Here is an 18,041-nt window from a genome sequence, read left to right on the forward strand (position 1 = left end):
TGTCATTTAAGGAAATGACATGTTCTCTAGAGATAGAGTTTTAAGAACCAGTTCCTTAGCACACTGATGGCTGAGTCCATGGGAAGCCATTCAGTGCCTCCATCTCTTCATTTCTAAAATATGTTGTTTGTGGTTTCCACTGCAATGCAATAAAATAAAAATTGCATACAAAACTTAGCGATACAAACTTTTTAAAACTAAGGGTATAGTCTCTTTTAAGCCAGAATTTCATGCTTCTTCATACTTACTTTTATTAATGACTTGGTTGACAAATTTGGTTGTTAAGTAACATGTTTCTTTTGTTTTGCAGCAACCCCGTTAATGGTGGAAACAATGGTACTAAAATTGACAATAGCTCCTATGTTGTGATCATCACCAGTACCAGCTTCTACTATATTTTTTACATTTATGTGGGAGTGGCTGACACTCTGCTTGCTCTGGGCCTCTTCAGAGGTTTGCCGCTCGTGCATACGTTAATCACGGCATCAAAAATTTTGCACAGGAAAATGTTACATTCTATACTTCATGCCCCTATGTCAACCTTCAGCAAGCTGAAAGCAGGTACTTTCGATTAGGTATATAAAATGCAACTGCCTGCATGTCATCTGTGGGCCTTACTGCTTACTTGCTTTCCAGTAGCAGCATGAGCGTGAACACAGGCATCTGCCCCTCCCCCCATTACCTTGTTCCGAATTTCTGAGATGCTGCAGGCAAGCACACCCTTCGTTTCGAGTATTTCTGTGTCAGCCTCGTAGAGTCAATCACTTTGTTACAGGGTGACTCTGGTTCAGTAGCCTCCCTAGAAGCAGCCTTTATTTGGATAACTTGGCCTGTTTCTTCTCACATGCTTATCCTGATGAGAACAATAACCATTTCTTGTGACTCTTCAAGAGCAGCCATATGAATGTATTAGAGGACCTTTGCAGGGAAGGGGATATTTTACAATTATTTTGCGACAACTATAGTACATGTTACTTTGTATAATACATTTGACACCAATTTCATTACAGTCACAGAAAGTAAGATAATTTAAAAATAGAACCAAACTTTTGAAAACCTATGGTAAACGGTTCTTGAAAATGTGGTGCATTGATTCCCTATGGATTAACTTACTTTAAAGACCATGAAGATACTAAGCCTTCTAAATTCTCTGAAGGCAATCCCTGGAGACCCTGCTCTGTGGCACTAAACCAGGGAAGGCCTAGCACATAGAAAGGAAGAAAGTATTGTTCTTGTCCGGGAGGAGCTCACAAGCAAGGAGAGATGTCAGGCATAGAAACGAAACCAAATCTAGAACAAGTTACAGAGTTGAGAATTTATAGTATAATCTGATTCTGAAAACCTCAAATGCACATCAGAAGTTTTAGGTGACAAAGTTACATGTTGGCGTACTAGAAAGATTATACTTATCCTGGAGCCCTTGTGCCGCACTAAAGGGTTGCCTCATTTGCATATGACCCTGGTCATCTTTTGCTCTAAGAATCTTAGAACTAAGGAAATGGTCAACTCACTTGATCCAGTGACTCTGTGAGACCCCAAGAGGGTAGGGGCTCTCTCGTGTTTCTGGCAGAGTAAACTGTGGACCATGAAATATGGTGAATAGAACACAAGCATTTGCACTGGGGCTGCGTTTGGTCACATATGAATGGTAGCTATGGCTATCAGCAGCCTATGTGAAATATATCAGCATATTCTTGCCATTCTTTTCTGGGGGGGATATTGGTTCCAAAGGAAGTGAACTCTCCATCCTCTCTCTCCCAGTATCCATTCCCAGTGCACTCTTGGCCTAGCAGTGATCATCATACATTCTCCTTTACTCATCTGTCTTCCCAAAATGTCACCTGTGTCTCAGGTTAACTCCAAGACATAAATCCACTTTATGTTGTGTTTCTCCTTATTCACCCTCCTGGAACTAGAACAGCAAGTTGACCTTAGAAGATCTCCCATCAGCCTGTGCTCATATTTTGGCTGTTGTGGTACATGTAAAGCTTGCTTTCCATTAAACATACTCTTAGATTTATGGTTTATGATTATCCTCTGTTACTGAGTTATTATGTTATACTTTGCAACAACCTCTGGACATTTTCCTTGGATATGCTCTATAGAGTTATGCATTGACCATGATTTTCCTTGACTTTTTGATTTTTTTTTTTGTTACTTTCCCTACTTTGTCATACTCAAGTGACTTTGTGATCATATAGACACATAATATAGGTCCTCAGAAAACTATGGTTATATTAGATAGAGATTCCTGGTTGAGACAAAATTTGAAATATAAATATCGCTATGATTACACTATTTTGCCCAAGCATACTTTAAGTTGTTAAATAGCAATTACAAATGTCATGGAATAGATGTTCTTTCTCTGAGTTAGTTATGGAAGGGTGTCCATAATGGATATGCATTTAATAGATCATAAAATACCCTAAATGAACATATTAACTAACACATATCACAAGTCTACAGAAGGCCTTTTACTTTTGTCTATGGGTCATATAAAATAAACATGGAATTATCCCATTGACCTCAAAAGTCTAATATTTGGGAAAAGAGGTAAGACATATGTACACATACAAGCAGCTATGATATACCGCATGTGTGTAGTCTCTGCAACTCAGGCATGCAGACAAGGACAGGAAGAGATTGTTTCCAGGTGTAGTAAATACCCTACTCTCTTGCAGACAGGTCATTTGAGTTGAGCCAGTAAAGAGGTACAGATATGACAAGAGGAGAAAGGCTTTAGACAGAAAGGAACAACACAGGCAAAGTAGGAAAGGACAGATTATCTGAAGAATAGTCATACTTACCAGAAGCAGTGGATTTGGTTAGAGGGATCGAGGTTAGTTAGGACAAATTATGGGAAAGTATTAAATATTAAACAAAGAATGTTGGACTTTATCCTTCAGGTAATAGTGAGTGAGTGATAAGGTTCACTATTACATTATTTTCATAGTGTTACATTACACTGTATCTGTTTGCTTAGCTCCTTTGTGGAAAGTGAATTCCTGCACTACAGGGAGAATGACTTAATCCCCTCGTTTATTCCTGTAGCCAGCAAAGCACATTGTAGACATGGAATTTTTAGTTAATTGAGGCAACAAATGATCAAGACTCAGACATGTGAGTCTGGAATTTAGAATACAGGTTGAAGCTTATATTCCCAGTGAAAACTATAGACAAAATAAAAATGAAGTCTGGTGTGTACTGAGAGAGACACCTGTGGGTTCTGAATCCCTGTATCTAAATGGCAGAGAACTCAGCAGGGATGTGTATGCCCTGTGTGGTGGAGCTGAACATAAAGAAATGCTCAAAGCACACCAGTGAGACACCTTAAAACTAAGCAGCAGCAGTGAGGTTCGGGCAATACAAAGACCAGACTTTCCTAATCTTAATTATACTAAGAACTTGATTAAAGACATTGGCTGGAGCTGAGTCTTCGGGGACTCCATGTTTCATAAAAGTTCAAAAGTAGGGGGCAATAACTTACAGACATACTTAGAATTCTCGACAAAGTTAGTATTTGTAAGTTCTTGATGACTTTCTGACTAGATGATAATTATTATTTTAAATGCTTTTGCAATGCTGTAAATTTACGATAAAATATATTTTGTCCTTCTAAACGTGATTAATTTTTGAGAATTTTCATTTGTATCACAGGTGGGATTCTTAACAGATTCTCCAAAGACATAGCAATTTTGGATGACTTTCTGCCTCTTACCATATTTGACTTCATCCAGGTTTGTAAAGAATATTATCAGGAGGTTTTTTTTTTTTTAAATTACCATAAAGTTTTCTGAATAGTTTCAAAAGGAAGTAAGTTGAATTTTTCCTAATTTTTTACATCCTAGTTGAAGTCCTGGGTCGTGAATAAGTTTTGTGAAGAGCAGCGATGTTTTACAGTCCTGGGCTTGGTGAATCAGTAACTAGCGATGTCTGCTTACTTCAGGCAGCGATGATATGATACTGTCTCTTCAATTGATTTGATAGGTGCAAAAGACCATTTGCCACCTAATCATTGACCATAAAATGTGACTGATAGAACATTTCTTAAGTCCAACACTGAAATGAAAATGGAGTTCCTGGAGAGGCTACGCTCTGATCCAGCTGTACCCATGAGCACTTAAACCCTGATTATTCAAACAGTTTCCCCCCATAATGTGACTTAATGAAAGGATGGGGAAAAATGGGTTGTTAAAACCATGAAGGAAAAGGAGTGTTCAAAATGCGCTATCCTCAAGGGACAGCTGTGACTCGACTTCCAGGGTAGCTATGCTGTGAAGATGACTGAAAGTCACCTCATAACAAAGAGGGCAGTGGAGTGTGGACTAATGTGACCTTGAAGATGCCACATTAGGACCAAAGTCACATGACTTACGGGAGTTGTAAGCTGATACTCTTGCCTGTTGAACCAGGTAGTTTTCCCAGCTCCCTGGTGTCCCTGGTGGCTTCCTGGAGCTTTGGAGAACAAATGCACTTGGAGAAACAGTTGTAACACAGCACTGCCCTTGTTGGGACGATACATTCTCATAGTGTGTCCCTTTTCTTCTCTCCACAATAGTACTGCATTTCTGAGAAGTTGAGAAAATGTGGAACTATTACCCTAGTATGTGTACACAGTCACATCAGCAGATGCTGAGCAACCAGCTGCTGGTTCAGCTCCTGTGAAATGACTGACATAATTAAATGCACTCACCGTAGTAAGTGATCTGTGGTGTGGATTTCCTTCACTGCTGTGTTTAAAGATATAACTTCAGGGCAGCAGCACCTGTTGGAGTTCTTTAACCCAAGTTTTGATTTATATGCTTACTCACAAGTGTTATTTTATGTGTGTTTTGTTAACATGAGACATTTGATTCCCATTCTAGGAGAATAAACCATAGGTCCATAACATAAGTATACTAAATACTAATACTAATAAAATATAATATAATACAGTGTAATAAAATATAATATAGTACGGTGCAAACTAGAATGTGGATGTCTATCTGGACATGTCTGCAAAGGTACTAAAAATGGTGCTTGAGTGATTTTTTTTTTTTTTTTTTGGTCTCTTGAGTATCTTCTGTTAATTTAAAGTTTACCTCAGAAATCTGGATGAGCTCATTTTCAAATGTTTATCTTATAAATTAAAGGTCGTTTGACATCTGTGATGACTTTCAAGTCCTTCTATGTATCTTACACAGTTTTAGCTCAAGTCCTAGAGCTGCTGAAGATTCATTATGTAGCAAATCTTACAAAGAGTTTCATAGATCTGAGGCCCACCCATCTCCCTTCCCAGTATACCCATGGAAACTTGTGGAGAATTAGCATATGAAAGTAACACTAAGATAGTTTTAAAGTTAACACATGCTTGACATCATGTAGACCATTTATCTGGTTAACATGTAGTAAGATTGCAAACAGTATTCTAATTTTCTGGGATGTAATATAGTGAGATGTCTACATTGTATGGGAAAAATTTATTTTGATAATGTGAATAGGAAAAATACTTAATTTCAAATTAAATCCATCTACTAAAAACCTTTTGAGTTACTGGAGTATCTTCAATTATCACAACAGGAATAGGTGAGGTAAGATATGAGTAACACTTATTAAACAATACTCTTTTCAATATTAAATATGAAAATTAGTGTCAGAAAAGTGAGCTTGTCTGCATGACTAGACAATCATTTGTAAGTCAAAATGTTCCACTAAGAATGTTTCACTTTAAAGAACTCTTCAACAAAATCACAAAAGATAACATTTATACTAAAATTATTTTGAAATTTTAATTTTTCAAAGGACTGAATGAAGAAAATTATAATCATTTAACATTTGCTTCTTATGCAACTTATATTATCTGATAAAAATATCCTGAGATCACCGTGTAAAACTTCAACATTGAATTATCAGTAAACTAAACAATTTTAAGTTTGTTTCTGTGCAATCTGCAGAAACTACCTTTGAGCTAGCACCTCACTCATGGACGTGCACTTCCTTACTGAGAAGAGCGCAGAGTGTAAGAACATGTGTGGACACACTCAGTGACACAGCTTGTCCACTACAGAGTGAAAACTCACTCACCGTGTTCTCTCTGACCCCACAGTTGCTGTTCATTGTGGTGGGAGCTATAATAGTCGTCTCAGCCTTACAACCCTACATCTTCCTAGCGACGGTGCCAGGGCTAGTGGTCTTTATCTTACTGAGGGCGTACTTCCTTTACACGGCACAACAGCTCAAACAACTGGAATCTGAAGGTACAGCATGGAATGGATTGCAGGGTTCCTGGGGGTATGGGGCTGGGGACAGGAGTCCTTTTCTCTTCTCTCTTCCTCCTTTGCTCCCTTTCCTTCCTCTCTCCTTCCTTCCTTCTTTCCTTCCTTCCTTCCCTTCTCTTCTCTTCTCTTCTCTTCTCTTCTCTCTCTCTCTCTCTCTCTTTGAGTTTCTCACAGAATCTGGAACTTGCTGTTTCAGCTGGGATGGCCAGCCAGGGAGGCCCTGGGACCCACCCGTCTTCACCTCTAGCAGATATTTGGTACAGGCCCAGAGTTTTATATATGTGCTTGGAATCTGTCTCAGGTTCTCACATTTTGTAGCAAACAAACTACCAACTGAATTCTCCCCAGACCAACAGTGAAACTTATGAAGTGCACATGGATTGACTTTGTTAAGTAACTACTATGACTTTGTTTTGGCTTTCAAGCAAGTGTCTACCTTACCTTACCATTGTTCATGCATAGACATGTATAAGTTGTTGCACTGCTTGAAGTAAAAAACAGCAATTCTGTTGTTCCTCAGAGTTTCTCCCAGATTTCAAATGAAACTGGACAGAATTCTTCCATTTGCTGTATCATCTTCAAGCCTTTCCTTAATGCCCTAGTGTCTTTTGGTTAATCTTTTCTAGAAGTCCTTAGGAATCATCTCTTTAAGAAAGAGCCTTGGTATGAGGCAATATTTTTAATGGAATAAACTTAAGTGAGTATCTGCCCTGAGATTTATGAGCTAAATCAATTCACAGAAATTTTACATTGAGAGACTTAGAGATTGAGTCTAAAGACAAAACCCATTTTCTCAGCAGTTAGTAATTTAGGATTAGCCAAGAATATTGACTACTGTTTGCCAAGGAGTGTGAGTTAACTAGGAAAGTGGTTCTGTACTATTATCATTCATGGTTGGCAGGTAAAAGGGCAGGGCCATGCATTTTAAAATTAAGTTCTGGTTGGGGTAGCCACAGAACCATAGATGCTTATTGTGAGGTTACTCTTGAGTTAATCTTTGTCAGAAACATGGTGGTATGAAAGTCTGTTCCGTGTTGCAAGCTGTACATTATCTCCCATGGGATATTTTACAGGCAGGAGTCCAATTTTCACCCACCTCGTTACAAGCTTGAAAGGACTCTGGACGCTTCGAGCCTTCCGACGCCAGACTTACTTTGAAACCCTGTTCCACAAAGCTCTGAACTTACACACTGCCAACTGGTTTATGTATCTGGCAACCTTGCGCTGGTTCCAAATGAGAATAGACATGATCTTCCTGCTCTTCTTCATTGTCGTTACGTTCATCTCCATTTTAACAACAGGTAATCTGAACTTACGAACAACCTGGAGCACTTAGGGAAAAACTTCGCCAATGATTAAAATGCCATGTTTACAGTAAAATATTTAGATGTTTTAAGTAGACCAGTGGAGCTTACAAGTAATTTCTTTGCATTCCTGTTGTTTTGTTTCTAGCTAATTTATGTAAAGGTTTATATGCTATTGTTTGTAGGCTCACTATTTTAAGAATAATGAGACTGAGTCAGCACAAATGTGACTGAAGTAAAATAACTCACACAAAAGTGCATTGTTTCTCAAATATAAACGAAAATCTCAGAAAAAAAAACTATACGGACAAATTAGTACTTTAAGGTGCTGGATTTTTGAGTCAAAATGATATATGATTTATATGTAATATTTTATTATATATAAAATATTGTATATTATTTATGGCAAAATTTTAGAGTAAATGCCACACCAACGCCAGGTTTGCAACATTATTTGATCATAAGAATTGCTCAACTCCAGTGAAGCAGCCTTTGACAAGTTATCAAATTGTGTTATGCAGCCTCAGGGTGGTGGTCACACTTGGTTACCTGGAGGAACCAGAACAGGCACTGGAGAGTCAGGAGTAGATATGACTCATGTAGATACTGGCTTGTGTTCACTTCCTTCTATGGATAATTTAGTTCTTTCTCTGTCTCTCTGTCTCTCAGTCTTTCTCTGTCTGTCTCCCTATGTCTCTCATATATACAAAAATATGTATCCATGTAATATAAACATATGTATATGATATATGCACATATAACATTTATATATATGAGAGAGATGTGTATGCATCTTTCTCTTCCTCCCTCCCACTCCCTTTCTCTCCCTTCCCTCTCTCAGAATAATAGTAATCTTTAACAGTACCATACAACATAAACTTCCTGTGGTGTCTTCATTCTGCTTCTTGAATGAATGGTACAGATCCTCTGTCTAGTTATTAAGTCCTAGAGGGAACAGGAAACATCCTTTGCTTTGGACCCACTACAGATTTACAACTGCTGTGAGGATGGTTAACTTACCCATTTATTGCTTTCTCCATGCATGGCTGTGGAATGAATCTGTAAGTACATTTTGTGGATCTTCACATACGGTCACCTTGACACCATAAAAATAACTTTTGGGAGGCAAAATATTGATTATTTTCATAAAAGATAATTCAAAAGGTATCAAAGATGACCAAACTACATGGGTCAAGACTTAACAATTAACTCATGCCAGTGTATCACATGTGGTATCAGAAGAGGTAATATTAAGACTAAGTCTTGGGTTACCAAGATCAGCTGTCAAAATATTGGATAGTTAACGTAGTCTAGATCCTCCAGTAGGAATGAGAAGCACAGACATGAGCAACCAACTCTGTTGGTCTTAATTATTATTGAGGATATTAACTTACATTAAGTTACAGATGTTAATTAATTTCCCTAATTCCCTTGTGTGGGCAGATATACACTAATAACTCTCTCATAATATTGTGTGATATTTTGTGCAAGACAGTAGAGTCTTGTCTGTAATAAATGACCAGTGATTATTATATTATATTATAACATATTACTTGCTATTAAAAATTTACCTTACTTTCTTTTGAGCCCCCAAAATAAGAAATATATAGGGGCCCTATATAAGATGAACTATTAGCAATTTTCAGTGCATTATTTGATGTTAACACAGAATAATTTGTGTTGTCTATGGTGTACCTAAGGTGGAGAGATGTCAACTTGAAAAATTTTAGTCAATGATAGGACGGCTCATTCATCTTGGTGTTTATAGTAATTTAGTGTGAGATTAAGTATTATCAGTTGGTATATAATAACCTGAGTTTATAGCAATGTACGAATATTTATCTTAAATATATTTGTAGTCATAATTATAATTTTAAATATATTAATTGGTTGCTCTTTCTATTTTTTTAAGTAAAATTTACTCTAAAACAACATGTTAGCACTGTCCTTTTCAAACATATTGGTTGTTTTTCTTCTTTCTTTTAATGTAATGGGCAAACTTCTCTCATAAATGGCTGGCATTAGTTTTCTGACTGCCTGGTGACACGTTAAGTCCACGTTATTAGAAATAGGTTCTGATGAGCAGAGATGCTCAGCTGGTGCTCCTGCTACTCAGATGCATGCATCCCTCCTTTGACTTTTGTAGAGGATTTATACTCATTCATTCATTCATTCATTCATTCATTCATTCATTTACAGTCTGGTGTTCAATCCAGTATTTATTTTTATTGTTTCATACAGAATAAAAGTAGACAAGACAGTTACCCACTACCAACATTACCTTCAAGACCTAAGCATCATTAAAAAGTGCATCAGTCCCAGAAAGCTCTGAATACCCAAGAAACAACTCAGAGACCATATGATGCTCAAAAAGAAGGAAGGCCAAAATGTGGAAGCTTCAGTCATTCTTAGAAAAAAATAAGTGTATAGCACCCTCTCAGAGTGTGGTACATCTAGACCTTAAATCATTAATAATCCAAGAGCTAAGAATGCAGACTTGTGACAATCCTTGGTATTTAAAAATCATTATGTTCAATCTTTACACAACAAGAAAACTTTGACTATTTCCATGTTATGTTTTGTTTTACATGTACTTTATGCTCATTGTAAGTAGTAAGTTTGCATACTATCAAACCTTTAAAAAATCAATACTGACAAAAATATATTCATATAGTTTTATGCAAAAATGCTTTTAAAATACATACATTTATCCATTTAAAAATAAAGGTGTTTAACTAAAAAAATAAAATAAAAGTGCAACAGTTTTCTAATAATATTCAGTCACTATTTGATTTTAAATTTTGATTGAAAGGTTACTCAACCAGGGCTTTATTGTTCAAAGGAGTCACTAAAACTGCGTTAGATTAAAACATAAATTTATTGGCAAGTGATGAGAGAGATATGATTACAATAATTCACAGAAGAACAAAATAACATGTACTGTGTTCAAAATCTTTTTCCATGTCTAGGAGAAGGAGAAGGAACAGCTGGTATTATTCTAACTTTAGCGATGAATATCTTGAGTACTTTGCAGTGGGCTGTGAACTCAAGCATTGATACAGACAGCTTGGTAAGTTACTGTTTTTAATTTTATGAAAAATGGAGAGAACAATGCCAAAAGAGTATGCAATAACGTAAGGAATGTGTGTGTGCGTGTGTGTGTGATCACATATTAAGCTGTGGCATGATATATTTTTCATCCTCATGGATCGCCATTGTGATTGCTCTTGCACATGTGTCACTGGCCAGGAGTTTCCCAAAGCAAACCTTAGGAGTGGAAGACATTGCTGAGGTTAGAATTTCCCTGAAGCTTAGTTTCACCAATGCCAGATTCCTCAGGTCTGCTGTGCTAGTGTGTACTTCCACCAAGAGAGTATGTGAATGTTGCCAGCACTATTTTTACTCCCACTTTTAAGATGTTGCCAGTCTGAGGAGTGTGTAGTAACTACTAAAATTTCAGGATAACTTAATGTCTTTATCGCTTGTTGTTTATTTCTGTTAAATGCTTGTTCTTGTTATTAGCTTTCTTTTCAACATGATGAGTTTGTTTGTGTTTGTTTTCCCTCACTTTGTAGGTGTTTTGAGTACTGTATAATTGTATACCATTATAATATGTCAATTGTCGGTTCTATATATTAAAATGGCCCTTGAGCCAGTGGCTTTATTCACAGTATCCCTTGATGAAAGGAAACATTAAATTTGAAAGAGATTTTTCTTTTCCTTAATGGCTTGTGCACTTGGTGTCTTGTTTAAGAAATCCTTCTGTATATTAGGTTCCCACACTCAGCAGCCTGACATTTTCATAATATTCTTGTCTTATTTTTAAGATGTCTGGGCTCAGTGATTGTTGCTTCCTAAGTGTTTACATGGTTCTTTTCCTCTGTGCTTAACTGATGCTGTCTTGTCTTTGAGAACTTTGTATATTCAAAGACCATATTTTGTGAATTGTATCTTCTTCCACAGACTGAGAGCCTGAGGTAATATTTGTGCTACAATGGTGTGAAGGACTGTTAATCCACCAGGGCCAGGGTGAGAAATGAAAGGAAGCTTGTTAGAATTTCCTATTTATAGTTTAATAAAAAGCATATTTTCAGTTCGACTTTAGAATTGGCCTGGGAACTTCATCCGTAATTTCTTTATAAATTTTTGATTACATGTATTTGTGTATGTAAGGAATGTCCATGCCACAGCATGAGTGTGGAGTTCAAAGGGAAACCTGTGGGACTCACTTCCTTCCTTCCACTGTGTGGGTCCAAAGAATTGAACTCAAGGCACCAGGCGTAACAGCAAATGCACGCTGATCCATCTTTGATGGCCTGTCATTAAATCTGAAGACGTTTGAACCCCATTCATTCACTTATTACTCCATTTCTAGGAGGTCTAGAATCCCCAGTTAAAAATCATCATACAACTAACTTTACTTCCATTTTCAGACACACATTCTTGTAATTGTGACATTTCTATAATCCTAATATATGCACATTAATATGTAAATATGTACAATATATTTTTTTCATGAATATGCCACAAGGGAAAAACCTAAAATCTTTTAAAGCCTCTTCTTCTTTGTGTGTTTTGATAGTTTGCTGAGGCATCTTAACAAATCTTTGAAATAGTTTTCTTAGTTTTATTTTTCTTAGACCAGTTCCTAGTCTCTCCTCTTCTTGTTTTTATTTTTGTTTTAGAGCTCTTATAAAGACATATATATCTGTTGGAAGTAACTGAAGAATATTATATAAATGCTGTCTCTGTTTACTTAAAAATTTCAACTATGACTTCCTAATTCAAAACCCTTGTGCATATTACTTGTTTCTTTACATGAACAAACCTCTCTTCACCTTGAACATGTACAATTTCCTTTGCAACATTAATTTTTCATCTTAATCATGTAGCCAAACGTTTGACATTGTAACTCAATGTTGTCATACACAGAGTTCATACTGAAGATATGTACAATTAAGCTTCCAAACGTAGTCACACACAGACAGCCTAAGGTTTTCAGTGAGTTTATGATTCATGTTGGGCTTCTTTTATAGCTCTATTTGTGCAGCTGGATGTGGCCTGTGAACTGTGGGTTGGACGCTCCTATTGGAATAGCCTATGCACAGACTGACCAAACATTTGCTGTATACATTTCTACTTCATGTGTCTAACACTTTAAGATATTTCTCCAGGTTTTTTCATGGATATGCTAGACTTTGTAGCCTGTTCATTCACATTGAATCTTTCCTGGTGTGTGAAAGGACCTATACAAGTACCTATTGTGTTTATGAGATGGTCTATGGAATGTATCAATATTTGCAGTTGATTACATTTTCAAAAGTTATGTTCTTTTGCTTAGTATCAAAGAGCATGTGTCAGTTTGCATTTTTTTTTTGCCCAGCACTGCTGTTGGGCCTTCCTGGGTGTTGGTGGCCACTTTCTGCTATTAACTCCCATCCTGCTAGTCTGAGCTGCACTGCTGCTAAAACTACCCCGCAGTGCTCTTCTCTTCTCTCCCTTGGGAATCAAGAGGAAGACCGACTGAGCAGTACCTTCAGATTTCACACCCCCCTGATGTCACCACCAAGGTCTTAGAACAATAAGCAAAAATTCAGTGTGGAGTAATTTTATTTTACCAAGCTTTTAACTGCATCCACAGTGATCTCAGTTTAAAGTGGAACAAATACAATGTTTTCTTTTCAATGTTTTAAAACTAAGTGCAAGGCTACTCTGGAAAGGTCTTCAGAATTGGAACGATTACTTCATTTACCCATCTGCCCCAATTTAAAACATGAATAAGGGTCAGTTTGACTATAAAGTTATAAATGTAGCAGGGTAACTTTGTTTTTTTTTTTCAACCTGTTACCTACCTTCAGCCCCCTAAGTTCCTTTATCTCTTAGTTATTAAATCCGACACCACAACACCAGTTATGCTGTGCTTGTAATCACGTCTGAAATGCTGATTCTCAGAACTGTCCAGCAACTCACTATGTTTTCATAATAAATATCTATTCTCAAGCCCTGTCCTTTATTCCTGCACCCTTTTAGACATTATAATAATTCAGTTCCTTAAACTCTCAGCCAAGGCCCTTCCTACATATCTCACAGGAATACATATGTATAACCAGAAATAATTCCCATACAGCTACTGTCTCTTTCTTAATGCAGCATACTGCTAGAGAGTCCTCCTGTGGACATGACATCCAGAGTCCACGTTCCCACCTTATTGACCTGTAGTCATCTGCACTCTCTCTGCCCTTGTCCGTACTTTTATATAGAGGTGGCTCTGTGTAGTTCCCCGCCCTTTATGAGACTGTCACCAGTGAATAGTCTCACTTGGTCTCCAGTTCCTCTCCTAATTATTTGACCTGCTTACAGCCAAACTTCTAAAAAGATTGCCTTTCTCTGTTACGTCTTCTGTTCTGTTACAATAGTCACAATGAACATTATGCACAAAGCAGCAGCCTTGTCTTCTGCAGTTGTTGAGCACTATTTTACACGGATGAATCTTTATACTATTTCATTTTTCTGCTGCCTCCTGGGCCTCCATGTCATGTATCCTTTAAATCTTTTGAATCACAGCCTCTTCTTTCCATGTGCATTCACTGTAGCTATTGTTGTCTAACCCCATGCTTCAAAAGTTGTCTTTTGATGAATCATAGATTTGTATATTTAGTGTACAGATCCTTATTGCTCTCTATATGTGTACATATACCATTTTGATACATCCATGCACCCATAAAAAGACCACTAGATTAGGGTATAAGTTCCTGTGCATCAACTCAGAGTGCACATATGATCTTAAGTGACCATTAAAATGATACAAAGTTTATATTCCCTTCAGTTCCCTGAAATACCAAATAAATAAGTGAGAGCCAGTGAGGTATAGAAGCTGTGACCGTAAACTTAGTAGTATTAAACCATCTGGTGACTAAGTGGCTGCTCACACATAATTTCTTCATCAGATAACTCAGATCCTTCTAGAACTGCTACCACAAAAGGAACAGAAAGGGAACAGTCTTAATATGTGAATTCCACTACCTTCATTTTCCAAGTAGACCAGCAGTCCCTGTTTCCACTAGATTATTGAACTGAACTGCATGTCTCTAGTACAGAAAAGGAAGCTGCATGGTTAAGAACAGTGAGCTTACAAGGCTTCCATTTAGGTCACCATTAGTGGAGTTCCAGAAAGTTCTTGCATGGTTGGTGCACTCTGAGGAAAGATTTCTGTCAGTACAGAGTCACTCTGTTTCTCCTTTGTTCTCTCATCACCTGTGTTTATTTTGGGTTCTACTGAGGATCAAGTGACTAATTGTAGAATGAGCAACATGAAATGTGGGAGGACAAAAAGGAATTTCTCTTTTCTTCATGACTGCCATTACTAAATGTTCTTCTATTGAAGGCGGTTTCTGTTATACGGATTTGACAGAGGAATTAATTTATCCTCTTTGTCTTTTGCCTCCTTTGAATCATAGCTCGGCTGTGGTTTGTTGTTGTTCTTACAAGACTTTGTGGTATTTTTCAAGACATATTACCCATTCAACCACAGAGAGCCTTGTATTTTATTCTGGCTCAGACACTAAAATCTTGAGTGCCTTTAGGTAAGTCTTTGTTCCTCATTTCCAGGGCTTTATTTTCCTCTTCTTTAAAGTGAAATGCTTTGGTTAGGAAGTTTTCAGATTATTGGTAGCTTTGACATTCTCTCTCTTCTGAACCCTTCCACATAAAAATGTAATTCTTAACCTATATGTTTGTCTTATTTCCGTTCTTAGAAAAACCACACACCAACCCTATCCTGAATGCTGAGATACATTGACGATTACCCTGTAGTTACTACAGCTGATCTAAAACCTTTAACTCAGTGTGGTTACTATGCTAACAAAAAAAGTAATTGATAGACTGTTATTCTTGAACCGTGAAGTAAGACAAGATACTTAACAGCCCCCTCAGGAATTGCTGGAGTGTACAAAAATATCTGCTACACTTGGAAAATTGATTAGGGCTTTGTGCCTGCCACTTTAACTTCCTGGTTTAGATTTTCATTTGTACAATGAAAGAATAGATTAGATCATGATCTCTCCGTCTGGCTGCACATGAATATAGCTTCCTCAGATTCACAAAGGCCAGAGAAATTAGTTCTTCTGCTGGGGCAGGGTGACAGGACCTGTTGTCTGTATTTTGAAATGTGCCCAGGTGATTCTAATGTGTATCCAGGCCTTTAAATCACTGGATTAAGTTGTCTTATAGATTCATTTTTGCTTTGGATTTCTATGAGTCACATCACAAGGGTTAGCAAACTTTTTCTGTTAAGGTTGAAATAAAAATAATTTTAGCTTTATAAGCTTATGGGCTCATGACAGCAACTCAACTCAACCTTTGTAGGACAAAGCAGCCATAGACATGTGTGTGTGTGTGTGTGTGTGTGTGTGTGTGTGTGTTTTATATCACTTTGGTAATGATTATTTTCAGTTTATTTGAATTCTGAGGGGTTTTGGGTTGAGAGAAACCAGGAGGAAGTATGAAATTGAGTGGTTAGAGAGATAGGGGGACCTGGAAGCAACTGGGGAAGAAGAAAGAATATGGTCAAAATATATTGTATGAAAAATATAAATGGAAGTTATTTTAACAAAACTAAACTAAAATAACAAATCAAAATATCTTATCAAAATATCAGTATTTTTCTCTAAGCATCTAGATTTTGAAATATTGTAACTTCTCCAAAGCACTCTGTCAGTCAGCATCAACTTTAGTATGTAACATAGATACTTATGTAAATATCATTGACAGCCCCCCCAAAAATGCTAGTGGTCCCTCCGTTTACTAGTAATCATATTCCTTAGGCTAAGAGTGAGCAGAAATCTGGCCAATATGCCATATTCCACACCATATGCTTATATATTATCTTTACCAATTACTACTGATTTGGAGTGTGGTAGATATACCAGTGACACCCATTGAAAAAACTGATTTTGCCTTTCCCAGCAAGTATCCTTTGCAAATGGTTTCTTAGATAAGGGTGAGACATGTCCACTTCTCTCCTCAGTCTGGTGCAAACATGTGGAGATCTTGCAGATGCTACCACAGTCTCTGTGAGTTCACGTGTGTAATTCTGTTGTTTCTGGATGACACTGTTTCCTTGGAGATGTCTATGACGACTTGCTATCTCCTCTTCCTACAGATCCTCAGTTTTGAGAGGATTGCCTCTGTCATTCTTTGCGCATTCTTCAGTTGTGGATCGTTTTGTTAATTAGTTTCTGCAGCAAGGAAAGGCTTCTCTGATGCTGGCTGAGTGAGGCACTGATCTGTGGATATAACGTTGTGTCGTTAAGAGACATTTATTGTTGTATTCTTTAGACTGAATAAGAGCAGTAGGCTTTCCTTACAGACTATTACTTACCTAGTCAGATTTTTGCCCACTTTAGCAGTATTCTGTCTTTTGGAATGGGTTGTGTTAGAGCTTGCAGGCAGGTCACTGTCAAAGCTGCTGGGTTTGTAGCTGGGTGATATTAATGACCTGACGTGATTTTGTGTGTTTGGATGCTTTGCCTGCACCTGTTCACCACATGCATATGTGGTGTTCATGGAGGACAGTAGACCACGTTAGATCCCCTAGGAACTGTAGTTATGGACAGTTGATAGCCTCATCATGGGTGTTGAGAATCAAAACCAAAGTCTGCTAGAACAACCAGTGCTTTCTACCACTGAGCTTTTCAGTGATGGCATTTTTGTCTAGGGTTGATGAACATTGTAAGCATGGGAAATAAAGTCACTGTTGTCATGACTGTGGACTGATTGGCCATCGAAGCATAATTTTGTTATTCTGGCTTCTAAAGAACTAAGTAAATAAAAGCAAATATTTGTATGAGGTGTTTCTGGATTCCTGAAAAGGCTGTAATGACCTCTATGATTAGCTACAAAGGATGAACAGGAAAATCTAAAGTCGTTTTTATGTTAACCCAGTTGCCTCATTTCTAAATTAACATTGAGAGGAAGCTATTGAACTACATTTTGTTATTACCGTCATCATTATAATTTTGGTGCTTAGATTAGTACCTTTAGGCGTTATTGCAAAGATAACGGTTTTTAGCATCAATTCTTCCTCAAGATATATAGGGGAAAGATTTGGCTTTTAATAAAATTAATGTATCAACCGTTAGAAGCACATGAATCTCAAGTAAACATTTCACTTTATCTTGGCTACATTCCAATGTTAAAGAGTACGAATCTACTCTATGTTAAGTTTTCTTCTCCATAATTAAAACATAGATTCAATGTTTTAGCATCCGGCTCTTCTTTTGTCTTTTGCCTGTAAAGTATGAGAAAATGGTGCTAATCCCTTCCCTAACTTCATTGTAATTTAACTGTAGCCACACAGAGACTTTCCTGATCGTGAGGCTAACTTACCTTCCTGGGCAGGGCTGCCCATACTCCTTCCCTCTTTTTTTTCTTTTTTTCTTTCTCTCTTACAACTTTATTTTTAAAGAGAGATACATATACA

At 37.2% G+C, this 18,041-nt stretch overlaps 1 protein-coding gene across 1 annotated transcript in view; it reads left to right on the plus strand.

The window, feature by feature from the left end:
• The window catches only part of CFTR (CF transmembrane conductance regulator), a 152,725-nt gene that overhangs the window by 109,088 nt on the left and 25,596 nt on the right, over positions 1–18,041 (plus strand). The window contains exons 17-21 of the mRNA XM_080936133.1: positions 311–561; positions 3,658–3,737; positions 6,086–6,236; positions 7,331–7,558; positions 10,531–10,631. Coding sequence (XP_080792259.1) covers positions 311–561; positions 3,658–3,737; positions 6,086–6,236; positions 7,331–7,558; positions 10,531–10,631 — 811 coding nt within the window. The remainder of the gene's footprint in view (positions 1–310; positions 562–3,657; positions 3,738–6,085; positions 6,237–7,330; positions 7,559–10,530; positions 10,632–18,041) is intronic.

Source organism: Micromys minutus, assembly GCF_963924665.1.
Source record: "Micromys minutus genome assembly, chromosome: 23".
NCBI classification, from domain to species: Eukaryota; Metazoa; Chordata; class Mammalia; order Rodentia; family Muridae; genus Micromys; species Micromys minutus.